The 27759-nt window shown below is 35.5% G+C and overlaps 1 protein-coding gene across 2 annotated transcripts; it reads left to right on the top strand.

Annotated features, from left to right (window-relative positions):
* The first annotated feature begins 164 nt into the window (after positions 1-164).
* Positions 165-26353, top strand: SYPL1 (synaptophysin like 1). Of its 2 annotated transcripts, XM_087821095.1 has the most exons (5): positions 165-301; positions 17237-17361; positions 18728-18932; positions 23176-23364; positions 24822-26353. In XM_087821095.1, the coding sequence occupies exons 1-5, from the start codon at positions 233-235 to the stop codon at positions 24954-24956; spliced, it is 723 nt and encodes a 240-aa protein (XP_087677221.1). In that variant the 5' UTR covers positions 165-232; the 3' UTR covers positions 24957-26353. The 2 variants fall into 2 exon arrangements, with proteins under 2 accessions (XP_087677221.1, XP_087677222.1); XM_087821096.1 differs by lacking the exon at positions 23176-23364.
* The last annotated feature ends 1406 nt before the right edge of the window (positions 26354-27759 follow it).

A 27759-nucleotide genomic window follows, 5' to 3' on the forward strand; every position in this document is an offset into this window, starting at 1 on the left:
TCTCCACTCACAGCCACTGTTCCTCTCGGCCTCCGCCCCAGTGCCTACGGAAGCGACCCAACTGCCGCCGCCCCGCCCCGCCCCGCCGCCTCGCCCCTCCCCGCCGCCTCCGGGCCCGCCTCCTGCAGTCTGCCCCGCCTGCCCTTCCTCGCCGCCCGACTGCTAGGTCTCGTCGATTCCCCTACTTCTCCGCCCCGCCGTCCTGATTGTCTCTCCCTCCTTCCCTCAGAGGATGTCCTCCTTCCAGCTAAACCTCAACCCGCTGAAGGAGCCGCTCGGCTTCATCAAGGTCCTCGAGTGGGTGAGTGCAGCCCGGGCGGGCGAGGCCGGGAATCTCGCGGCCGGGGCCGCTCCTGCTCCGGCCCGACCGGCTCCCTCGGCGAGGAGGAGGAGAGCTCCGGGAGTAGGGGCGCGGCCCGGCTAGCGCTGGCCCCGAAGTCGCCGCCACCCCCGGGACTAGGCGGGGTGGATGGGGAGGGCACGAGAGGCCGCGGCCTGGGCCCGCGCGGGGCGGGGACGCCGCGGTCGGCGTTGAGTCACTAGCCCCTCTGTGGCCTGGGCCCCGGGCGGAGCCGCCCTCCCACTCTGAAGCTCACCTCTGGTTGCCCGGGTCGAGGTGTTTCACTGTTTTCCGCAAGGGAAGAGAAAACTTCCTGTTGAGGTCTAACCGAAACCCGGTGGGCGGTAGTTGCCTCCCCCTCCCGGCCAGTGCTGCCTGTGCGCCTCCTGTAGAAAGGGCCAGCCCATGCTTTCCTGCCCTTTTGCTGATTTGAGGCCGCTCCCTCGAAAGCTAGTTGTGCCTCGTAACCGATTTGACGAGCATTCATTTGTTAATTTGTTTTTAAGATTGGCCCCAAGTTAAAAATGGATAAATGACTGGGTCAGGGAAGCTGGCGAGGATGGTAGCAGGAGACGTGAGGGACGGGGAAGGAAAGGTCTTTAACAAAACGCATCTTGTCAGCTGGATTCACTTAAACACATGCTAGGAATCGCCATCACGTTTAAGTATTTCCAAGCATCAGCCGGTAGACAGCTTTTAGTCCTTTCCTGGGAACACTCAGTCATTAACATCAAAGGAGACTTATTAATTCGACCTTGACAATGATCAAGTCACTTGGAGGAGTTAGTGAATACACCAAGCACTGCAGATTTTCTTCAGACTTCATGGCCTAGTGTATATTTTAGTGCTGATTTTCATGCGCACATTAATAGGCAGCTGGCATCTGTCCAGCGTGTGCGGGCAAGTTTTTTATAGCGAGCAAAATTTACATCTAACTCTGTTTTTAGCGATATAGTGGTGAAGAGTAAGAACTTTCGATTTCCTGTTTTAAATAACTTACCCACGATGTTTTTTAAAAGTAACACAGAACTCAGATTCTCTGATGGTTAATCAACCTAATTTCCTATTTAACCCAGTTCCCTATCTCTCCCCCAAAGCTTCATTTGGTGTTTTTTGAACACTGAAATCGTGCTGATTTCACACAAATATCTATTTTAACGACATATAAATATATATGTACTTAAGTTCTGTAAACCTAGGTCCAGATATAAATATAAATAAAATTAATTGAATATATAAAAACTTTAAATCACAGAAGAAAAATCACATTTAACTAGGCTAATCAAATATAAAGGTTAAGAAAAAGTCTTATACCTAGTAGATTTAATCTCATTGAGGATTACAAATAATTTATAATTCAAATGTTTACTTACACAAAAAGGCAGTTGTTTATATTTTGTGTCTTTTTTTAAAAAAGATGTAGACTTAATTTTTTCTTAGTATTTCAAAACAGCAATAAACTGATTAGTGTTTGTAGCCAATATATTTTGAATAATACCCTTTTTAAAGCTTTTTAATGAAATACTATTGTTAGTTTGAACAACTTATTGTTACACAGGAGAACCGTTTATGAAAAGATTATTCATTATTAATGGTGTGAATATGTAACAGATATTTGAGTATGTATTGAATACAAATGCTGTGCTGAGCACTAGCACACAAACATGAATAAAGCATGGTCATTTCCTCATGAACTATTAATATTAAGAAAGACATGAAAATCAGTAAAAACATATCCTAGGGTGAGGATTTTAAAAAATGAAAATGCCATATGATAAATACTATAATAAAGGTATAGGCAAGGTGTAGTAAGTGAAAGGAAGGAGAAATCAATTGCTTAAAGGAACTGGGGAGAATTTCATAGATGAAATAACACTTGAAGGATGAGTACTTGTTCGCTGGGGAGTGACTTTCCAAAGGGAATCTTATGTTCAACAGTGTGAAAAATGGAAGCAGCCTAGCCCTATTTGAGAACTTAAATTATTTGGTATTGACTGGGAGGGAAGGTATGGTTTGAGATGATTCTGAAAGGTTTCAAAGGGCTTATTCTATCTGCCAGTGGTTCTTAACCCTCTGGGCCCTTTCAGTAGGAATATAGATATATGCAGGGTACAGAATTTGGGGTAGTTTATTGAATATCTTCCATATAATCCCAGGATTCCTACCATAAGGTAGGGACTCACCCATTCAGGGGTTTAAATAAATGAATGATATGATTAGATTTGCCTTTTAGAAACTTTCATTTTGTCAGCAGTGTAGGGGATTGAAATTTTTGGTGAAAGATAAGTAAGGTTTTGAATGTATTGAGTTTGTGTTCTCTTCAGATCATACAAGTGGAGGTATCCTATAGGCAGTTAGATATATGAATCTAGGTTTTTAAAAGATAAATATGGGCTGGAGATTCAACAGATATCTACCAGCAAAGGAGAGAAAAAGTGATTTGGAAGATGGAGAGAAAAAAATATCTTGGCATCACTATTGGAGAGAATTTTAAGAAAAGAGTACTCTGTTACGTGCAGTAGAGAGGTTAACTAAAATAAGGACTAAAATGCATTCTTGGTTTTGGTAATCAAGAGGCTATTGGAAGCCTGGCAGATGTGGTTCAGAGGTTGAGCATCAACCCCTGAACCAGGTCACAGCTCAATTCCTGGTCAGGGCACATGCCCAATAGGGGGCGTGCAGGAGGCAGCCATTGGATGAATCTTTCTCAACCTTGATGTTTCTATCTTTCTCTCCCACTCCCTTTCTCTCTCTGAAATCAATAAAAACTTTTTTTTTTTTTAAATGTCTATTGGTGGCTTTAGTAAGAACAGTTTTAGTAAAACCAGAAACCAGAATGGTGGTGGGCTGAACAGATGCGTGGTAAGAAAAGTGAAGACGGTGAGAATAAACCACTATTTGAGTGAAAATGACAGAAATTTGGTGGTAACCCATCTTAAAAATGGAAAAGACTCAATGGGTTTGTGGTCTATAGAGAAGAAACTTAAGAATAGAATTGTTGGAGGTTAAAAACAGGCAGAGAGGGGAGTGAATGATAAAACAAGGTTCTAGAGGAGAAAGGCCCATTCTAGAAATTTTCAAGTCTGTTTTGAATGAATTGTTAAAGTTTAATAAGGCATTGGTTGAGGTGTGTTGGGGGGTTACCTCTAAAAATAGTCAGTAAATGAGTTTACAAACAAATCTAAAATTTAGATAAAGGCTGCTTACCATCCATATAGCAAAAAGAATAATTTCCCTAATTAGCTTATCTCTAGCAAGGTTCTAGGTGGTGTTAGACTAAGATATAACCTGATAGATAGTATGTACCTTTCAGAGGGTTACAAATGTGAATGTCTCATAGACATGAAGGCAAGATGCCCAGTAAATATTTATTGACAGAATAAAAATACAATTGCTGAAGCAGAAGAAGCATTTTCACTTTGCTTCTAAACTGCAGCCACCATATTATTTATATATATAAAGAATTTATATATTTTATAATATTTTTTTAATTTTTCTATTTTTATGTAGTCCTTGTCCCTACTTACAGTGCATGGCAGTGGCATTGCCTTAGTTTTCTTCAGTAAAAGTTGATGAATTTTTGTTACATTTACATGGGAATATCAATACAGGGTTGTTGGAATGATTGAGTTAATATATAAATATGTGAATGATGATAATGTACTTGAACAGTTTTTACTTGGTTTTTCCAGGACTGAGATGCTGTGTTTCTAAAAGACTAGACCCGGATGGCAGATAGAATTGAGCTAATTAACTGACATACATATCTCCTGGTCCTTCAATATCACTGTTCTCTATTAGATATTTGAAACTTTAGAAATGATAATATTTTATGCTTTTCATTTGTCTCCCAGCATGCTTTCCTGCCTTGGGCAGCCTATCAAGGTGACAATATAAAATTTAGATTATTTAGATACCCCATGTGTAGGAGTTAAACACAGAAGTAAAAGTCAAGGATTAATTTTATCAAAGCAGCTTTTTAAAGTGTTTAATATTTCTTTGGTAAATTTCAATTTGGTTCTTTATAGTCACTTATCTCTACTGTTTAGATCAAAGATTTTCATTAAAATGATATCTACTTTTAATATTGAACACTGTGTTTTGGACTTTCTTGCTGCCATCTTGCATAGGGTAGACACTGAACAAATGTTTAACCCCTAAGGAATCCAAGTAATACGCTTTTCTAATTCCATACTCACACACACAATTATAGAAGAGATACTGTTTAGGGAGTATATAAGGAATTACAGCCTAATTAACTTGAATTTTAGAATTATTAACCATCTCTGAATATTTTTGTCAGTGCTGGTCAACTTTATTCTTACTATTAATGAGATTTTTTTTTTTAAATATATCTTTATTGATTTCAGAGAGAGGAAAGGAGAGGGGGAGAGAGAGATAGAAACATCAATAATGAATGGGTCATTGATTGGCTGCATCCTGCACGCCCCGGGACTGGGGATTGAGCCTGCAACCAGGCATGTGCCCTCGCCAGGAATCGAACCCCAGTCGCCTGGATCATAGGTCGACGCTCAACTGCTGAACCACGCCCAGCCCAGCTATTAACAAGATATTTATTGAGTACCATATATGTGCTAGGACTCTACCTCTATTTTCTCACTTAATCCTATGACAGCCTATGAGGGTTGTTACCCCTGTTACTGAAGTTTAGAGAAATTAAGTAATTTACCCAATATCCCATGATTATTACTACATCCAGGACTTTAGCAGTGTGTTCTTAGTCATTTTGATAATTTACCTTCGTGTTTCTAATTGATTTTTTAATAAATTATTGAAAAGATTGTCCAAAATTTCAAGCTTAAAAACCAAAAACATTAGGTATCTAAAGTAATTTTTTTTCTTGTTTGTTGGATGCATGTTTATAATAAGATCTCAAATAGGGTGTTCTTGATTCATTTATCATTTTTGAAGTTTTTGTTTTATTTTATACTTATGCCTTTAAAAACATTACTTTGTAATAAATTATTATCCAGGAAAATTAGTGTGAAAAACGATAAGAAAACCTGTGATCCTTGAGCATTACATAGATAAACCTCTTTAAACCACAAACTTTCAGAAATACATAATAGTTTATATAAAATATTTATTTAGTCATCCCATGTAGATTATAAGAATTTTGCAAACAGGGACCATGTTTCATCCTAATTTTGTTGTTTACAATATGGCACAGAGGAGCACCCCAGAAAATATAAACTATTTGTATTGCATTGGGGGGAGGGACATATATAAACTGATAAACATCTCATCTATTTGCTTAACTTTTACATTTTTAGGCAATCAGTCTATAACACAAACTACTTTTTAGGGAACTTACCTTTCTCTTAACCCTACCATTTGTGTTCATTGCCCCCACTGCATTATAAAAAGGGAAAAGGGATTTCAAATAGCATTTTGTGCCCCCAGGACTCTCCACTGGAAACTTGTTAATAGACCTATTGACTCAGCCCCATCCCACCCTTCTTTTGGTCTCTGTTTTTCCTACCTGGAATTCTCTCACTATTTACCATGAGCACTCTCATGGAGTAGATCAGATGTAATTTTCATAGACAAAATAGATGTGTTGTCAGTGCTTTCAGGACACACAAACACATAACTCACACATACAAATAACAATCTCTGATAAAATCTAAAACGGAAAATTACGATAACAAAGCGATGCTCTTTTACAGTGGCTCTCAAACACTAATCTCAGAACTCCTTTGTGCTCTTAAATATTATGGACTTGGAGGAGTTTTTGTTCATGTTGGTTGTATCTGTCAATATTTACCATATTAGAAATTTAAGCTGATACATTAAAAAAACATTTATTTTCAAACAACAGTAATAAATCGCTCGAAAGCTTGAACAACATCAATGGCAACAAATCCTGCCAGTTTTCCTTGAAGTGAAAGGCTCACTTCACTTATTTTTCAGAAAAATATTTGCCAAATATCCAAGTCTGAATAACTGTATTTTGTCTGTGACTTATTCTTTCAAGTAAAAATGGTGTTTGAGGAAGAAAGCAACTAGTTCAGCATACAATTCAATTGCTTAAATGCTTTCCCTGGAGACAACCATTGTGTTTCGGTATGCAGTTAAAGTCTTTATTTGTGCATCCTATTTCATCACAGAATATTAAGAAGCCTCAAATGTCAGGATTTTATCAATAATAATTTTTAGTGTTTCATCAAAAGCATTTGTAAGTGAAACTGGCTTTTTTTTTTTTTAACTGCAAGTGCGTAACAGTTTGATGTTATTGCTGATTCTTACCAAAGCAGTTTTACCCACCAATGCCTTCGTTTAACTCAGTGCAAATGTCATCATCATACAAGGTAAACATCATTAGGGACCAGGAATGGGACAGAAAATATGGGTGGGAGCAGGACTGTTCCCAGCTTTGGGAAATAAGTCTGGAAAGAAGTTTCAACCTTTTGTCTGGATTTATGACTTACATAAAGCTGAGTACTTAAAGAAGTAGAAAGAGAGGTATAGCCTCCGAACTAAGACCTGAATCAATCTACCTGCCAGCTTAAAAGTCTGGATTTGTGATAACTTAAATATTCTCATAGGTTGGTAGTTTGGGGACCCCATCTTAGTATGCGCTGTTTGTGGACTGGCAGACTCAGAAGGCCAAGTAGAAACAGCCATGAAACTACCAGACAGAGAGATGACCATGAAAGCACTAGACCGGGGAGTAGAGAAGGGGGAAATAACAAACTCTCAAGTTTAGCCTACATCAGATATCCTAAAACACATGAAGGAAGCTATTTTTATTTAAAAAGCTCCGATTTTATCAGTGGCAACAAATGCTATCAGCTTTCTGAAGTGAAGTGACTGACTTCAAGACAGATAGCTCAACAATCGTGATATTGATTGACTCCAAAAGATGTAAAAATACTAGAACAGCCTGAAATGATTTTAAAATAAATATATTTAGATTTTCCAGAGATTTCTGTTTCCATACTCTGCTTAACAATTGTTTAAGAATAAAGGTGACATAAAAATGTTTCCAACATATAATAATTAAGAGTTAACAGAAACTTCTGTTTGTTTATTTCAGCAAGAACTCAAGTTTATTTCTCATGATCCAAATTCTTAAAGATTATGGAACTGAAATAGCAGGCTATTCAGAACTTTCTATCATTGTATTTTACAAACAGAGATAGTAAAAGTGTGAAACTGAAGTGCGTTGTAACTTCCCTGCTCAGTGCTCAGTGGGAATAAACTGAAATATCAGCATCAGTAACAAAATGGGGTGTTTTTTTTTAATCTGTTTTTTATTTCAGGGGTGGGAGAGTGAAAAAAACATCAATGTGAGATAGAAACATCGATTGGCTGCCTCCTACACGCCCCCTACTGGGATTGACCTTTTGGTGCATGGGATGACTCTCAATGAATATCTTTAGTAAATGCTTTAGGCTTTGACTCAAAAATAAATACTTTGACTCTAGGCTCTGATCTTATTGATTATAAAGGCAAACATATTGTGATAGTTCATTTTAAATACTAATTGATAATTTGATTTGGTAAAAGAGCATACATTTGGTTTTGCGCATAAACACTTATACACAGTATACTTTTGGATCTATTTCTGGAGATTTTGATTATATATTTCATTTTCCTAAGCTAACCTATATCATTTTCGTAAACTAACCTTTGGACAGAAAGAAATTTAAGTAGATGGTATCAAGTTAATGATGAAACTAAAAAGCAGTGAGGACCCTGCAACTAGAAACATAAAAGACATGCATAAATTAGTTGAGTACCCAGTGGAACCCTTAGTGTGCAGAGAAAGGTCTAGGAATAGGGGTAAGAACTGGGAATCTGGCTGTAGGATAAATAACTCATTGAAAATACTAGGAATCATCAAATTTCTCTTTTTTATCATGAATCCCTATCAGTGTAAAATTTTATACACAGCCCCTATATGCATCTATTACTTAGGTGCATATTTTACCATGTGAGTATCTTAAGGCATTTGACACACTCAGGGTAAATTCCATTCATATTTTTAAATCTTTACTTCAAATACTCATCTGATTTGGGGCAGGGGCCACCTTCTTGTGATCTGATTAAGTGGAGTCTGTTTTTACCTTATAATGTGGCTGGTGAATATAGCTCACATAGAGTGTTAATTCTTCTATTTTTTCTTTTGGATATGAGGTTTTTGTATTATCAGTTTAGTTTCTGAAGATATTTTTAAGCCACCTGTCCATTTTGTGAAGGTTTGGTTAAAACCAAATAACTTATCTCATAAAGTCACTTGACCAGGTACATTCGCATTGTAATACATGAATACTAAAAGGGAAAGAATAGGTGAAAGTATCACTCCGTCCTTCCATGTTGTGGGATTCACCATACCGTCAGGACACCCAGCATACTGTACTAACATATGACTCTGACATGCAGGCCCAGCATGGGTTTCAGTACTATATTACTTTTAATAAAGCTTTGATTCCTTGTGTAAGTTTAGAAGTAGTTATAAATAGAAGGTCAGATATTTTCTTCTTGTATACCATTTGAGTACTGTAGTCTATTTTGGAGAGTAGTGTTCTAGAGAACCAGGCTATAATATTAACTCAAAAGTTACAGATCTCTAAATTAGTGAGCAATCTTCCATGTTTCTAGTATGGGTATGGTGGGCAAAGAGATAAGTGGAACTGTTTCTCTGGTGACTTGAGGCTATCATAATGAATATGGTACCCTTTTGACCTTAAGAGAAGCTTGTTGTCATTCTGTCCCTAGGTTCTTACTATTACTGTACAGATAGAATTTCATGTCAGCAGTTTCAGTCATTCTTTATGGGATAGAGGGGAATGGAAAATGTATTTCAGAAGTGGCAAAGAAATATATAAATTACCACATCAGTGCTTCTCATTTTAGATTAAGAGTACACACTGAAGTGCTTATAGTAACCACCCTCATAAAGTAAAGGTATGAAACAAGCTGTTCAGAAGAAAAACAATAGTATAAGTTCATTGATTACTTGTAAACCCTAACACACATCCTGACAGTTACTGAGACACTAGAGAGTGTCAACAGTCTGGAAAGCACATGCTGTATCTTACTTCAGTGTCATCTGTCACTCAATTCCATGTGATTGTTGCTTTATGAAACTATGGGTCTGATGTTGTCATATCTTCAGTTTCCCAACACTCAGGAAAAGCAAGAAATCTAAATTTTATGTTCAGTATGCTGATATTAAAATATTGACAACAAATTCACATTTTTTATGAATGCTGGGAAAACCACACAAATATATCTGTAGGCCAGGTTTTCACCCTTGGGCTACCCGTATATAACTTCAAATCTAAATCAAAATAGCAGTAGAATGAGAGAGGTGAGATGGTTGGATAATTTACCTTCAGATTGTTTTATACTCCCATTTAGTAAAAGTGTGTACCTTGTCCTTTTTTTCCATAAGATAAAAACCAGAATCACAAACATGACATATATTTATCCTACTAATAAAGAGGCAGCTTCAAAATAATGGTTATGTAAGACTCAAAATATGGTTTTATTTGTAGGTTATTAGAATGATTTTTTTCCCCTTTCATTAAGTAGTTATTTAGTGTGCATTTTCTGTGTGCCAGAGACACTAAAAATCCTCTGGAAGACCAAGTACAAAGATAAGACAGTCCACCAAGAGAGAGAGAAAGGCCTAGTCTGAAAAAGGCAGTAAGAAGGTGAAGGAAATACATGCCTACCCCATGGACATGGACAGTACTTTGCCTACCCCATGGACATGGACAGTGTTTGGTAAAGACCAAGGAAGGGGGGAAATGGGCAAAGGGGGCAAGAGGGACTCCTGCAATAATGTTAACATTTTTAAAAACTTAATTCAAAAAATATTGGAGGATAAGAAAAAGCAATAAGCTGTATAGGTCAGTATGCCATTTATTCACTGATTTTTGTATTATGTGGGAAACTAGTTTTTATTTCTTTTGTGTTGGGGTTGGTTTTTATTTTACACGACAGGATACACAAGAAAAATGTTTATGGTAGAATTAATGACCCAAGTCTATGGCAGCCCAGGAGACGGAGTAGTTCTGCCACAAGGAATTGGGTAGGGTCTTAAAGGATGAGCTTGTTAGAGAATGGGGTTTGGCGGGGGTGGGGGCAGCAATTCCTGGAAGAAGAAACATGTACACCCAAGACATAAATATATGGTGTATTTCAGGAATAGTAAGTAGTATAGTGTGACAGTCGTATAGTACCTGGCAGGGAGTATGTGCACATAAAATGTAGAACGAATAGGCTACCTTGGCCATGCTTCCAATGCCAAATTAAGAAGTTTGGCGTTTTTTTCTTTTCTTAAATGTAGGTCTGGAAATTCATTGAGGAAATCCCTTTAAACAGGGGAGTGACATTACCAGATTTTTACTTCAGATCAATGTGACATCACTAAAGTAGCTCTGTCCAATAGAAATGCAATGCATACTACAAATGCAAGCAACGTAGTAATTTTAAGTGTTCTACTAGCCACACTAAAAAAGTGAAAACAGGTGAGATTAATTTTAATAATATTTTACTTAACCCAGTGTATCCAAATATTGCTTCAACAAGTAATCAATATAAACAATTATTGATGAGACATTTTACATTTTTTATGCCAAATCTTTGTAATCCATTGTGTATTTTATATTTACGCCATCTCAATTCAGACTAGCTGTTTTTAAAGTGCTCAATAGCCACATGTGCTTTGTCTACCTTATCAAACACTGCAGTTTTAGAGCCCACAATGTAGAAGATGAATAATGATGGGAATAAGAAATGAGAAGAGTCTTTTGGGTTTGTCCCAGTGAAAAATGGTAAGGGCCTGAACAAAAATAGTGGCAGGAGTAATGAGGACAAGTAAACAGAGCTTCTATAAGAGTGGCATCAGTCATAGCTGGGTTTGCTCAGTGGTTAGCATGTCTGCCAGAGGACTGAAGGGTCTCAGGTTTGATTCCTGGTCAAGGGCACATACTTCGATTGTAGGCTTAATCCCCAGCCCCAGTTGGGGTGCATGCAGGAGGCAACCAATCGATGTCTCCTCCCCCCCCCAAAAATAAAAAAATCAGTGGAAAAATATCCTCAGGTGAGAGGATTAACAGATAAAAGAGTGGCATCATATTCTGTGTAGTCTTAGGCAACTTTTTTCCCCTCAGCATTAGGTTTCTATGATTTATCCATGTTGATGTGAGTAGCTGTAGTTTGTACATCTTCATTGCTATATAACTTCCCATTGTAAGTATATACTACCATATTTTACCCACTTTCCTATTGCTTCCCCCCTCCTCATATTTTGATAGTATAAACAGTATCACTAGGAACATTCTTATGTATGTCCTATAATATACATGAACAAGAGTTTCTCTTAAATCTATATACTAGTAGACACTAATCCTTTGTTGCATTATTGCAAATACTTTCACCTAGTTTGTAGCTTGTTTTACCTCTGAAAGCTGACTTTTTATTTTAAAAAATTATTTCTGTAGTTTAGCAAGTTCTAACCATAGTAGTTTTTTTTTTTAAATCTTCAGAGATTTCTTTACTTCTCTGTGGTCACAGATTTTCTTTTATATTGTCTTTAAAATTTTTAAAGACTCACTTTTTACATTTAAGTATTTAGCCCATCTGGACCATTTATTGAACAGGCCTTCCTTGTGTTAATTATCTGTTGCTACATAACAAGTTATTTCATGCTTAGCATTTAAAATAATAGACATTTATTATCTCTCAGTTTCTCTGGGGCAGGAATATGGGAACAGCTTGACTGAGTGGTTCTGGCTCAGGTTCTCCCATGAGGTTGCAGTTAAGCTGTTGGCTGGGGTTGCAGTCATCTCAAGCCCTCCAGCTCACTTACGCTATTGGCAAACCTCAACCATTACACTTTCAAGACCACTCACGTGGTTGCTGGTGGTACTGGGTTCCTCACCATGTCAGTCTCTCTGTATGTTGCCTGAATATCCTCCCAGCATGGCAGCTGGCTTCCCCCAGAGTCAGTAGCTCAAAAGAGTGAGAAAGGAAGACAGAAGTTGTACTCTCAGAAAGGGCATACCATTCCTTCTACCATATTCTGTTCACTAGAAGCGAGTCACTACGTCTAGTCCACACTTCTGGGAGGAGTATTAATCTCCATCTCTTCGGGGAAGGCGAATCAGAGTTTGTGGACATACCTTTAAAACCACCACACTCCTTTCTTTGGTCATCTGCAATGCCAGCTGTTAGATATAATTTTTTTTTAAATCCTCACCCAAGGATATGTTTATTGATTTTAGAGACAGAGGAAGGGAGGGGGAGAGAGAGAGAAAGAAAGAAACATCAATGTGAGAGAAAGACATTGATTGGTTGCCTCCCGAACACGCCTGGACAGGGATCGAACCCAAAACCTTTAGGCGTACGAGATGATGCTCCAGCACCTGGCCAGGGCCTAGAAATAATTTGTCTATATACACAAGTCTATTTCTGGCCTCTTCTGTTCCATTGGTTCAATTGTAGTTCTCTTTCTTTTTTCTAATCCTAAATGTGGATACATGCCCAAGACTTATTTCCTGGCCTTGTGTTTTCACTCTGTATTTATGTACATTTATGCTCGGAGAGTATTCATTCTTCTGTCTTTACCTATTAACTCTTTACTGAAGACTCCAAACTATGTGCTGGACTTACCTCAGACTCTCTTATATCTGTAACTATGTTCTGTTTCTTATATTTCTTCTTGGGGGAAAAAAATCCCTTGTTAGCTATGATCCTGATTATGGCTGGATTTAAGGCCCTGGATCCATGGAAGGCATTATAGCGCTGTTCAACAGTACATTAGACCTGCCCTGAATTTATTTATGGATATGTGTGACCTTGAGCAAAACAAAGTCCCTGCCCTCTTTGAGTGTACAATCTAGGGAAAAACAGACAAATCATTTTAAGTACTGTTAGGCAATGGTAGTTACAATGAGAAATAATAGCAACATAAAGGCAATAGGTAGTATGTGGAGTTGGGGACACTGTTATTTTAATATAGTGTGGTTAGGGAAAGCCCTCTCTGATGAAGTCATATTGTAACAGGAAGCTGTGAAGAAGGAAGTGAACCATGTACCATAGTCCCCCCCTTATCTGCAGGGGATACAGTCCAAGATCCCCATTGGATGCCTGAAAGCATGGATAGCGTAGAACCTTATATATATAGTATGTTTTTTTCTTATACATACATACTATGATAAGGTTTAATTTATAAATTAGGCACAGTAAGAGATTAACAATAATAATAAAATAGAATAATTATAATAATATACTGTAATAAAAGTTATGTGACTGGTCTCTCAAAATGTATTACTGTACTCTTGTAACAGTGTGAGATAGTGTAATGTGTATATGATGAGATGAAGTGACATGAATGACATAGGCATTGTGATATAATCTTAGGCTACTATTGACCTTCTGACTATACACAAGTACTTTAAGGCTTCTCTTTGACATACTCAAATTGCCAGCATCACTACTCTTGAGCTTTGGGGCTATTTTTAAGTAAAGTAAGGGTTACTTGAACACAGTCGCTTTGATACCAGGATCTGGTAACCAAGAAGACTTAATAGGTAACTAATGGAGACAGTGAGGCTAACCTGAACAGAGGAGATGATTCCACATCCCAAGCAAAGCAGATGGTGTGAGATTTCATCACACACACTACTCAAAATGGCATACAATTTAAAGCTTATGAATTGTTTATTTCTGGAACTTTCCATTTGGCCACATGTACCCGCGGGTAACTGAAACCACAGGTAAGAGTGGACTACTTAATTCCAAGCAGAGAGAATAGCCATTACAAAGGCCCTGAAGGAGGAGTTTATCCCCTGTCTCTAAGGAATAACAACGAGACCATTTTGTGAAAAAAGATTTGGCAGGGAAAAGTAGCAACATGAGGTCAGAAATATTAAGGAAGGGATCTCGTAGATCATTATATGAGGTTTGGTTTTTATTCAGAGAGCACTCAGAAGGTATTGGAGAGTTTTGAGCAGAGGATAAATTGTCTGCGTTATATTTTTAAAAGATTACCCTCGCTGGTATATTGATCATACACTGAAGCAGGGGCAAAGACAGAAGCAGAGGATCAATTTAGAAGGCTGTTAGTGTATAATTCAGGCAAGAGGTAATGGTGGTTTAGAACAGGTTGTTGTGATGGTGGTGGTAAGAAGTGATGTGATTCCAAATATATTTTTAAATAGAGCCATCAGCATTTGCTGAAAGATTGAGCTCTTGGTCGTTATTCCATATCTGGGTTTTTTTCTGTGTTTTGTTTTATAGAAAATTTAGAAGATACAAGTAGAAAAAGGAATTATCTTCTTTTTTTTCATTGTTGACAGTGTTACTGATGTCTCCATTGCTCCTCTCCATCCAGGCCCCACCCCACCTCAGGCCTTCACCATACTATAGTATGAGTCTATGGGTTATGCATATATACATATATGTTATCTGGTTAATCACTTGCCTTCCTCTCCACCACCCTCCCCTTTGGATCTGTCATTCTGTTCCATGCATCCACGCCTCTGGACCTGTTTTGTTTGTCAGTATATTTTGTTCATTAGATTTCCACATATAAGTGAGATCGTATGATATTTGTCTTTCTTTAAATGCTAATTTTGCTTAGCATAAAAATCTACAGGACCGTACATGCTGTCATAAAGGGTAAGATCTCCTTTTTTACAGCCACATACTATTCCATTATGTGAATGTATCCACTCATCTACTGATGGGTACTTGGGCTGTTTCCAGATCTTAGCTATTATAAATAATGCTGCTATGAACATAGGGGTGCATATATTCTTTCTGATTGGTACTTTGGGATTCTTAGGATATATTCCCATAACTGGGTCAAAGGGCAGTCCCATATTTAATTTTTTGAGGAAACTCCATACTGTTTTCCATAGTGGCTGCACCAATCTGCATTCCCACCAGCAGTGTACTAGGGTTCCCTTTTCTCCACATCCTTGCCAGCACTAGTTGCTTGTTGATTTATTGATCACCTGCTGTGAGGTGATAATCTTGTAGTTTTAATTTGCATTTTTCTGATGATTAGTGGCATGAAGCATTCTTTTATATATCTATTGGCCATCTGTGTGTCCTCTGGAGAAGTTTCTGTTCACGTCCTTTGCCCATTTTTTAATTGGATTGTGTTCCTGGTGTTGAGTTGTGTGAGTTCTTTATATATTTTGAAAATTAACCCCTTATCAGATGCATCATTGGCAAATATGTTCTCCCACACAGTGGGTTTCCTTTTCATTTTGTTGATGGTTGGTTTCTTTTGCTGTGCAGAAGCTTTTTAGTTTGATGTAGTCCCGTTTGTTTATTTTTCCCTTTGTTCTCTTGCCCTAGGAGATGTAGGGGTGAAAATACTGCTGTGTGAGATGTCTAAGATTTTACTGTCTAACTAGAGAAGGATCAGCTTCTATGGCTCTAGAATTCATGGTGTCTGCATCCTCCAAGCCAGCAGTGGAGACAGAAGTCCTGCTGCTTTGAGTCTCTAGGAATTATATTTTATCTTTTGTTCAGAAATGACCACTGTTAAAATTTTTATGTATAACCTTTCTAGTTTTTGTTGTGTGTGAATGCATTGATGTAGGCCATGCACAGTGTGGTGTTTTTACAAACTTTATATGTAATGAATGTTTTCCTATATCATTTTAATGCCCACATAATGTTTCATTATTTGAATGAATTATAGTTTATTGAATGAATTATGGTTTATTTGTTTCCTTGTCAACATTTAGGATGCTTCCAGTTCCTGTTATGGATAGCCTTTGAGAGAGCAGCATTACTTTTTTCTTTTTGCATTATCAGGAAAACAAATTTCCAACTATTTTCTGAGACCTAGAATATCCATTTGAGTTTATTCTTGTGCATGGTGTAAGTTGATGGTGTAGCTTCATTTTTGTGTCATGTAACTGTCCAATTTCCCCAGCACCTTTTATTGAAGAGACTGTCTTTATTCCATTGTATGCTCTTGCCTCCTTTGTTCAATATTAATTGACCATAATGGTGTGGGTCAATTTCTGGGGTCTCTGTTCTGTTCCATTGGTCTATATTCCTATTCTTGTTCCTGTACCAGGCTGTTTTTATTATAGTAGCTTTGTAGTATAGTTTGATATTTGGTATTGTGATCCCTCTAAGTTTGTTTTTCATTCTCAAGATTGCTGAGGCTTTCGGGGTCTTATAAGCTCATAAAATAGCATCTCTTTGCATATAGTCTCTTGGCTTTACAGTTACCCTTGGGTTCCAAATAAAAATACCTCCAATTCACCCCTTTTGATTTTGATACTAATAAATAATACTTCCTCTAAATTTCATACTACTATTTAGTAGCTACATCTGGAGTAAATGAATTTTTATGTTGGCTGGTATACTAGTTTCTATATTACATTAAGGAGAAAACAAAATCATATTTGTTAAGAATTGCAAGTAAATTTTTATTTTTTATTTTATTTAAAAAATTTTTATTTTTTAATTTTCATCCAAGATTTCTTTTTTAAATTGATTTTTAGAAAGAAAGGAAAGGAGAGGAAGAGAGAGAGAAACATCAGTGTGAAAGAGAACCATTGATCAGTTGCCTCCCATACACACCCTGACCGGTGATCAAATCTGAGACCTAGTTATGTACCCTGACCGGGACCTGCAACCTTTTGGTGTATAGGAGGACAGTCCAACCAACTGAGCCACCCAGCCAGGGTGCAAATAAATTTGTTAATGTTTTTCACCATCTATGTTTAAATTTGTAGTTAAGAAATTCTGTATTTTCTATAATGTTACATATTTCTATAACGTTAAAGAGCAAGTTTTTAATAATAATTTTAAAACTTGTTTTGGGTGTAGTAATGCTTTTCTCCCCCCCCCCCCCCCCCCTTTTTTTTGTCTTACTTTGTGTAGATTGCCTCTATCTTTGCTTTTGCCACATGTGGAGGTTTTAAGGGCAAAACAGAAATTCTAGTGAGTTGTCCTTCTAAAGTTCCTGACAATAAAACCATTACAGCTACTTTTGGTTATCCATTCAGGTGAGTTATATGTTCGTTTGTATGGCTTAACAACTCTTTTTGCTTTCATATTGACTCATTTAAGATTTCCAGCAATTTATTAATCTTGGGGGATAGAAAATTTTAAATTGCACCCTCATTTTAAATAGTGATTGTTGCTACTCAAACTGTGGTACATAGACCAGTGTCTGTCTGCCAACTGTTTTCCTAGTCTATGATGAAATAATTATAGAAAATGGGAGTAAGCCTTTAGAAACTATTACATGACATTGCCTTGACACTTTTATTCTATCATCCCACAGTGGATTAGAAATTTAAAAACAGAGACTGCTCCATCACCATAGTGTGAGAAGCCATGATGTGGAAACAAACACAACTTATGAAAATTCCAAATTTCTCATTTGTTTGCCACTACTAAATAATAGTGCGTTCTTTATATAGTTTTAGGACATGGATTTATGTGGAGTTCCTATGCTAGCATAAAACTTTATTTTCTTGCTCTCAAATTAAAATGAATATTTTGTTTGTGAATTCTATTAGTATTTATTGAACAATTTATTGAATGTGTCCTGTATTTAAGCCAGGTTATAAAGCTTCTTTCACTTACTATTTACTTGACCTATCTAGGACTCAATTTTTCTGTCCAGTATATTGGAAATATTACCTTTTAAGGTCATCTTGATGACTAAATGAAATCTTACATTAAAGATATGTCAGTTAGCAAGGGCTTGGTATCATTGCCTCTCCATCTCCCAACCCTTCTCTTATAAATTTTCTATGTAAGGAACTGTTACTACATCTTTAGCAATAAGTGCTCTTGTGAATTATGGATAGGGAAAATTAAAGACAAGGTAATTAAATCCAGGGTTAAATTTTGAATTATAATTGGCTCTCCTGGTGCAATACACTGTCTCCTAAATGGACTCTCATGACTCAAATTGTAAACTATTTTGTATCAGCCCTCTTAATCTGTTAACATTTTAATGCAGGAAGATGGTACCTGGGTTTGTAAGTGTTTAAATTCAGTCTGTACTCAATCTATCATGAATCAATTACCAGCTATAATTTATGTGTATATTTTATGAAAAATGTAATTCACTTAAATATTTAAATTTTTCCTTTTATTTCAAAAGGAAAATGTTTTTAATATACAGAGTAGAGCAAAAGTAGGTTTACAGTTTTGGGTACATGAAACAGAGCTTATTCTTGTATTATTATTTATTGATTATTGTATTATTTTCCGTGCAAACAACTGTAACTACTTTTGCCTCACCCTGTATTTGGGTAGTATTTTTAAAAATGTCATTTCAATTCTGCCTATGTATTTCTATCTCTGTTCGGGGAGTCCAGGTAATTCATAAATTTATTGGAGCCTTTTTTTAAATAGGTTGAATGAAGCATCATTTCAGTCACTTCCAGTAAATGCATGTGATGTACATTGGAAAAAATTTGTCCTTATTGGAGATTACTCCTCTTCTGCGCAATTCTATGTTACATTTGCAGTCTTTGTCTTCCTGTACTGCATTGCTGCTCTTCTGCTCTATGTTGGTTACACAAACCTATATCGGGATAGTCGAAAACTTCCCATGACTGTAAGTAAACACTTTCTTTTTATACAAAAATAATTTGTGTAAGATAAATATACATTATATTTGAAGTAAAATACAGATTTTCTTAAACTGGAATAAAATTCTAGTCATAAGCCAGTTCAACAAATTTTGATCTTTGTTTGCCATGAGGTTGAGCTTTCTCCCGTTGTCACGTTTAAGCTAATTCTTTTAGTGTGTTTGCAGCACTTTTTCTGTACTCTAGGGAGTGCTGAGGTTTGTTTCTAATTCTGTTTTAACCTGAGAAAAATTCAGATATGTAATAGAGCATATTAAGTTGCAAGTAGCAAAGAAATTAAGTAGAATTGCTGACGATTCTAGTAGTCTCACAACTTTGTTTCTACTTACTACCTTTTTTCCTTCTCAAAGACCTCTACAATGTGTTATTGAAGTTAATAGTCAGGAATTAGTAAACTATACCCCCACAAGTCAAATCTAATTCATTGTTTTTTGCTTTTTGTTTCAATAGAATTTTTTTGGAACACAGCCACACTCAATCATTTACATATTGTTTATGACTACTTTCATGCTACAGTTGCAGAGTTAAATACTTGTAACAGAGATCAAAAATATTTACTGTCTCTTTTTTCAGAAAAAGTTTGCTGACTCCTGGTCTAAATTCCTTTATTTAAAACCTGACACAGATAATTCTGTAAGAATTGTAGAATTCAGCATTAGTGGCATTCATGAGCTAATTTTGAAACTTTAGATGGCAACAGAGGATTTGGATTTGAAGTCCTAGCATCTTTATCGGTTTCAATCTGCTAAGCTAAAAATAGAAATAATCTCTGCTATTTAGTTAGCAGAATCTGCCTTGGATTATTGGCAGCAGATTCAAAGATAAGACATGGCTTTAAGCTTGACCTCCAACTACAGAAAAATAAGTACAAAGGCAGTATTAGTGTTACTGACTTGAAGGGAGAACAGAGGTGTTTTTTGTGATACTGGTCATTTATATCTTGAGAAAATATTGACATACACTAATTATTTGTGAAGTTACTTTAAAGGGAGGGTATTTAAATATGAAGAAATTATCAAATAATATAACAGATTTTATTTATTTACTTATTTTTAATTTTTGCTGCCTGGATCATAAGAATGCAAATGGTAAGTAAGGAATAAAACAACCTTTTATCATCCATATTTATTTCATTTCTTACATCTGAAAAGAGATTCTTAAACCTGGCATTTTTATAAAATATTTCTTGGTTGTTAGGTGCCTTTCAAAAATATAGACAACAACTATTTGTAATGCTTAATCAACAGAAATTACATATTAGGAATCTATAAAACTATAATGATCAGATATTCTGTTTTGTTAAAATTCTTTATAATTTAAATTCTCAATGAAGACATTTATTGCCATATTGCCATTTTGTCATTATCCCAACAAATTTTTAAGTTAAATTTAGCAGTGAGCCTTTTATTTCTCGTACTTTGTTTAGTAAGCTTTAAAATGACCACACTTTTAAAAGCAGCATTCAAATTTTTTTTTTTTTGTAGAAGGTTTTCTGTCTAATAAAACTGATCTAGTTTGCATCATTCAGAAAGTCAAAAGTAATTTTTCACCTCAGAATGATCAGTTAGTGGTCATATAAAGAAAGAATCCAGAATTAATTCCATAAGTGGTTTATATTGATAACATATAAAATGGATGCTTCTTGTCTGTAAAAGTCCAGCTTCTAAGTTAACTTTTGAATTCCATTTTTAATTTAAACATATAAATGTAAAAAGAGTTTTCTCAAGATACACAAATTTTTAAATATAGCCAAATATAACATTGGTGTGGGGTTTTTTTTATGTTAAAGCACTGTTTTTGTTTTGTTTTTTAAATATATCTTTATTGATTTCAGAGAGAGGAAAGGAGAGAGAGAGAGAAACATCAGTGATGAGAGAGTCATTGATCGGCTGCCTCCTGCATGCCCCCGACTGGGGATCGAGCCCTCAACCCGGGCATGTGCACTGATCGGGAATTGAACCCCGATCACCTGGATCCTAGGTCGACTCTCAACCGCTGAGCCACGCCCGGCCGGACAAGTACTGTTTGTTAATGGGGACATTCTTTTATTTTAGCAATTTTCTCGATCCTCTGCTAAGGTGCTTCTAGGAACATTTCAATTGTGACATTAAATCAACTATAATTTCCTTTTTAAGTAAATGTACTACTTTTTTGTGTGCAGGAGCTTAAGGCCTCTAGGCCATGTGGAGAATCAGAAATACCATAAAATAAAACTAAACATATAGGGTATCCCATATTCTAAAAAATCTCTTATGAATCATATCCTCATTATTGGTAGGACCACAGCAGCCATAGGCAGCTGCAGGTTGTGAACTGCAGAACTCCAGGCATGCATGGTGTATTATCTTAACTAGAGTCCTGAGCAGGACAAAGACTATCTTCAGAGGCCCACATTTCCCCCACCTCTCCTCACCCTAGGGTTACTCTGTGCATCCTTTTCAGAAAAGTTTTTGAAGTATAAGAATGTCCTGTCTTAAGCCATCAGCAAAGTAGATTTAAAGAGCATAATCAGGAAAGGGGGAAAAACAGCATATTGTTTAATTAGAAATATGGAAGGAAGAAAAAACCTAAAATTAAGAGGATTTAATATATATTAGTCAAACCTGGGAACTTAAGCCCAGAGATTACTTTTTTAACATGTGATAACCTCATACATACTATTTGTGTATTCTCCAAAAGGCGTTGTATTTCTAGCAAGTGTTTAGGAAATGTCTACCTGCAGCAAAAAGTACAGCAGCAAAAAGGAGAATACTTTCTCAGTGCAGAAATTTAAGCTATAATGTTTCTGTCCTTTTCTCCTTTGTCTGTATTTTGTAAGAGGGCCAATAACATGGGGGAGCTCAAATGCAAAATGCAAATACCTCCATATTTGTAAAATTAATCATATTGTTTTTGGTTCTCTAATCACAAGATATTCAATGTCATCTTGACCAAGTGGACAAGCTGCTGAGACAGTTCCTGTATCTCATAAGTAGTCATTGGTGTTTATGCTAAATAAGTAACTAAGAGCTGACTGGCAAAAATAATTAAAAACTAATCAGATTCATTTTAAAAACAAAACACTTCTGTGATAAGCTCCAGAACCCATTCCTGAGCTTGGAGTTTTGCTTCAGTTGTGTACAAACTCATAACCTCAAGTGTACCCTAATACATAACATTAAAAGATACAAATTTTACATTATTCCCACTTTGGTCATTAATTTAAAGGAAGACCAGACAAAGGAGGACTTAGACTTTATATTATACAAATGCATATTTTTAAAAAGTGTTATTTAGATCTTTGTAACAATACTAGTTGACAAAATTTTAGTTTCCCAGCAGAATAGATTGAGTAAATTTTTTTTTCCTTTCTTCATCTTATTAGTTCGATAAGAAACTACCCAAAATATTAAAAACTTTAGTCCTAATTTTAGAACTATAGTAAATAGCAAAGACTTTAATAGAAAGTTACTAGGGTAAGGTTATTTTCAGAGATTTCTTTCTTGTTCTTTTCTTATTATAATGAGCATTCTTAAAATTTCACAGTCATGAATTTTAAAAAACAAGTCTTCCTGGATATGTGCTTTTCACCATTTAATTGTGCCTATCACAGAGAATTAGATTTAACTAAAGTTGGTTTTGCCAGAACAATATGATAAAGCAGGAGAAGGGTAAGGGAGTTAAGAGTATATGCAAGGGATTATAATGAAGGACCTTAGAATATAAATTAAGGAGGGAATTTAGAGCATAAGTGAGGTTGAGAGACAGTAAGTGATAAGATCAGATTGTAGGTCTCCGTGGGGTCGATAGGTATTTTTGAGGTGCAGTGCTAGAGGAAGGGAGCTGGAAAGAGAAGTGATCTTGGGGAGTAGGATAATTGAAATAGAGATTATGGAGGGATACAGTTACTGGTGATAACAGGGTCTAAGGTATAATCCTGGGAGTGAATGGCTTGTGGTGAGGGCTATGTGAAGTCTTGATTTCTAGTGTAAATATCTTTCAGTCCTAAAGAGATAATTGAGTCTTCCTTAGTGTTGTAGCTCAGGCAGTGGGCTAATAATAAACAGCAATGTTTATTATGTTGACTGTGCCCTTTTTTATAAAGTATATCATGAAGGCCATTTCTCAGTACCGTGGGGTTCAATGTAATCTCAGTTCCTTCATTATGGATTTGAATTTGGTATTTTTAAATTAACTTCATTATTATTAATTCATACTTCTTTTTGCTAGGACTTTGTTGTTACCATTGTTGTCACTTTCTTGTGGTTGGTGAGCACTTCAGCCTGGGCTAAAGCTCTTACAGATATTAAAACAGCTACTGGTCACAATATTGTCCGGGAACTTACACCCTGTCATTCTCAAGGAATGATGTGTTATTTTGGCTCTGTGACTAGTATGGGATCCCTAAATGTATCTGTGGTATGTATGCAGTATTTATAAAATATTTTATTCCACTTACTTGAAAAACCTTACCTAGTAATTTAAGAAAACAACAGCTGTTAATAATCTCTGGATGTGTTGGTTTTTATTTTTACTAAGCTGGTTATCGTATAGTCTTTACCTTTATAACAACGAAGTAAAGTTGGTTACGAAAATTAGGAAACGGGTTCGAACAAGATCATAATTCAGTCTCTGATCATTAGAATTGACTAGGCAAGAGTTTTACCTGATAGGTACTTATAATAGTCACTAACATTTATTAAGTCTATATGTCAGGCATTACAAGGGCATTACACTCATATCTTAAGTTATCCAACAATCCTAAGAGGAATGTGGGAGGTGACATTATTTTCTTCATTTTACAACTAGAGAAAAATGTAGTTCATGTTAATTCACCCGAGTTGACACAGATAGTAAATTGGCAAGCCAAGGTTTGAACCAGATCTGACTTTAGAGCTCATTCTCTAATCTGATTGGCTCTGAGTCTATGAAAGTAATATTTTCATGGTTTCATAAATACCTAAAAAATTAGGTCCGTATAAGTTTACATATTCTTTAGTCCTCTATTTTTACCAAAATTCAGATAAATATAAAATTAAATATAATTAATATACTGAGTATATTATGTTTAAGGAGGTCTCAAGAAAGTGTTGGATGAAGTCAGCACACTGCCTTATAAAGCAGTTTGGCCAAATTTTTGCTTTATAACTTTGTAATTGAAAAGCCACTTTTTTTGCAATTGTATTGATAATATCTGAAATGGACAGTTCCATAAATGTTTTTGTATGCAAATATACAAAAGATATAAAGCATTTGGCCCTCTGTAATATGATAGTGCTCTCAAGCTTCTTACCCCACTCTTCATATTCTTTTTATAAATATAAGAATATATTTATATTCCTTGTATTTAGAAAAAGCTGTGAAAATAGGCTAGCTTCAGTTTGTTCATCTTGTCAGATTTATACCAGGGAAGACTAATTTCTTTTAGGTTGAATAATGCAAGATGTGAAATGAAGTTCTTCTGACTCCTTTCCTCTTCTGGCTACAGCTACTAGAGTAGGAAAGATGGTAGATAGTAGGGGGGATAAAGTAGGGAAGTAGGAAAGGATATGCAAAGGCAGTTTAAAAGGAGGGTTTTAGTTACTTTCTCATATTTAATCCCATTTTTAATAATAATGAGCATGCAAAAATAAGATTTCTTTTAGTCGTGGTTTTATATGTTACAGATTTATAGATTTAGCTTTATTTCATTGGGAGTAAGTCATTATGTATCTGAATTTGGCATTGAAGTCTTTCTTTTCTATTCCATGTCATTAATTTAAACTTTAAATGAAATAATGGTATACTGCTTGGAAATGTTAAATATTTAAAGGAAAACTTAGGTATGAATATTTAAGTAGATATTAGATCTTCATGTTTATTTTTCTCTTTCTTAGATCTTTGGCTTTCTGAATATGATACTTTGGGGAGGAAATGCATGGTTTGTGTACAAGGAGACCAACTTACACAGTCCATCAAATACTTCTGCTTCCCATGCCCAAGGAGGTATTCCACCTCCTACTGGAATATAATTAAAGGGAGAAGTACACTGTATGAAATACATGTCTATACTATGACCTATTGCCAACATCTTGAGAAGCATTATTTGTTTCTAATAAAAGTAAAGGCTATTTCAATAAATTGGCAGGTTTAAAATTTTGCTGCTTTTTTTATATAAAGCCTGTAACTTTCCTAGAAATTGAAGATGTAAATGTATTCTCACATGTAAATTTGAAAATTCAGGGGCCTATTATGAGATGATACACATTTTAAAATGAACATTAATTTCTTCACTAAGTTGTTTGCCTTCCAGAGTGTTTACACCTTAAACCTTAACATATATCTTCACTCAGAAAAGAGTTATATTGTCATATCATAATAGGAAGAAAATCTCTATTTGGAATATACACTACTGTCAGTTTGTATAGCTCATAAACCTAAGACCTATCTTTGTTTAAGAAAGCCTTTATTAATAAATCATATTTAGAAAAAATGTATTTAGTTCAGAATTTATATCTGGACATTGTTTATATGTTATGAAAAAATTTTAATTGCAAAGACTGGGTGTATGTTTTAGTTCTGTTTTTCTAAATGACCTGCAGTACTTTATAGGTGTGCTAAAATGTTTTGGGAGTGGGGGGTTGAAAATTTCTAATAGATGTATGTTAAATTAGTAATTCTGTCTCATGAGATGTAAGCTTCCATTATGCTGGTTGTTTAATAGACTTGCTGTATAAGTAGAAAGAACATGCTTCAAGTAGATATTTTGGTATGTATGGGCATTACTCTTAGTGATATTGGTTTGCTCTCTTTTGTTGCTCATACCATTTAAGTGCAGACTGAGACCTATTCTCCCTGCAAGTAGAGTAAAATAATCCACCTTTTTTTGCTGACCCTATTCATAGGGTTAAAAAAATTAAGATTGCCTTTTACTTTTGAAACATTTCATAGATTCAATTAAGTTGTTATTTTGAATTTAGCATTAATATTGTGGAAATAAATGCAATTCGGATTTCATGTTTCTTAATGTTCATTCTTATTTCACAAATGGATGATAAAGGAATTATGCATCATAAACAAGGAACCTTTGATGTTTTTTAATTTGTATTTCTCTGATTGCTATTGAGGTGGGTGATCTTTCTCTGTATTTAATGACCACTTAGGTTTCTCTTATTCTGTATTGCCTATTTATCTTCATGGTTTGTGTGTTTTGTGTCTTTAGGTATATTCTGAATTCAGGGCTTATTCACATTTTGCTTCCTAATCTTTTTGTTGTACAGGGCAAGATTGCCTATTCTTACCACTTGATTGTTTATTTGTAAAGCACTTCTTGCTCTTGCTTATTTTTGTTGATTTTATTCATGACAAGAATTGTCAGTATGAGAAGATATCTTTTATGCAACCAACTTAATAAAGAAGTTAAAAGAAAGAGTGCACTGATTGTTATATTACAGAGAAACCTTCATCTTAAAGGCATTAGCAATGCAAAATAAAATTAATTTTCAAAGCAAGGAATAGAATATCACAGTTTGGGGTTTTTTTAATGTTTGACAAGGAATAAAAGAGACAAAAAGCTTTGGAGACCCTGAGTCTATCCTTTTTTCTTTCAATCTCATTTTTAAAATGTTTGTTTATAACTTTCAGGTTAAACCTTTTCTAATTGACTATCCATTCAATTAGGTGCAAAGATTCTTGAGTAAGTGTGTATGCTCTGGAGCCTAACTGAATTTTAATCTTGGTTGTACCACATATAAGCTAATTAACTAGGCAAATTATTTACCCTCTGTATTCCCATACCCTCTGTATGGGAATAAGAATGCTACTGACCTAAAAGTAAGTGTATTTATGAGGATGAAGTATGTTAATAAAGTCCTTAGAAACAATGTTAAAATTAGAGTAGGTTTTTTATAAATGTTTACTATGATTAATCTGATAGCATCTAATATAGAGACTCTTAACCTGAAGTCCATGGAGCTAGATGGGGGAAGGGTGGTGGTGGTGGACAGAAAGGCAAGATAAGCTTCAGGATTACATGAGTCTTTATTTTCCCCAAAGAGCCTGGGATGTTTTGGTGTTTATTTTTTTGTTTGTGGTAGATGTACATATAGTTAATGACATTAAAAGTTAATAACTATTGAGATTACAGTAAATGTAGAAAGGGGTCCATTCTGTTGTCTTTTTACTCCCTGATTTTGAGTCAACATTACAGGGTTAAGCAATTCATAGGATATATGTTTCCATCAAAAAAGAAATAATAACTTTGAATTTACTAGGTGATAGGTTACAAAGAATTATTTATAAACGGCATCATTACTAATGTTTTTGTGAATTGAGATCAATTGAATAATGATACTTAATTACCGCTAAATGTTAAGGACAGTATTGCTGGTTGTGTACTTTCTGAGTCACACTTAATTTTGAAATATATGTAGTATTTTTGATAGATAGGTATAAACAATATTTAACCTAGGCCCCACCACTAGGTTAAACAAATATTAACATTTTGTTTTCTTCATGTTATATTTGCTTTGGTTTTGTCTTTTTAAGGAAATAAAACATTACAGATACAGCCTTTTCCTTTCTGAAGTACAGTTATATTTTTCTCACCTTTCACTATTACAAATAGCTCTGGAATAAATATTTCTGTGAAAATGTTCTAAGGCTTCTCTAGGACATCACTAGAAGTAGAAATGTTGGAATGTGAGAAACATTTCAGTTGTAACTTGGATATTAAAAAATTGTTCAGTAAAGTGCTTGTACCCATTTAGTCTCCCGCCGATGATATATGAGTCCCTGTTGCCCCATATCCTTGCCAATACTTCCTGTTATTGGACT

Source organism: Miniopterus natalensis, chromosome 10, assembly GCF_054644295.1.
Source record: "Miniopterus natalensis isolate mMinNat1 chromosome 10, mMinNat1.hap1, whole genome shotgun sequence".
Lineage (NCBI taxonomy): Eukaryota > Metazoa > Chordata > Mammalia > Chiroptera > Miniopteridae > Miniopterus > Miniopterus natalensis.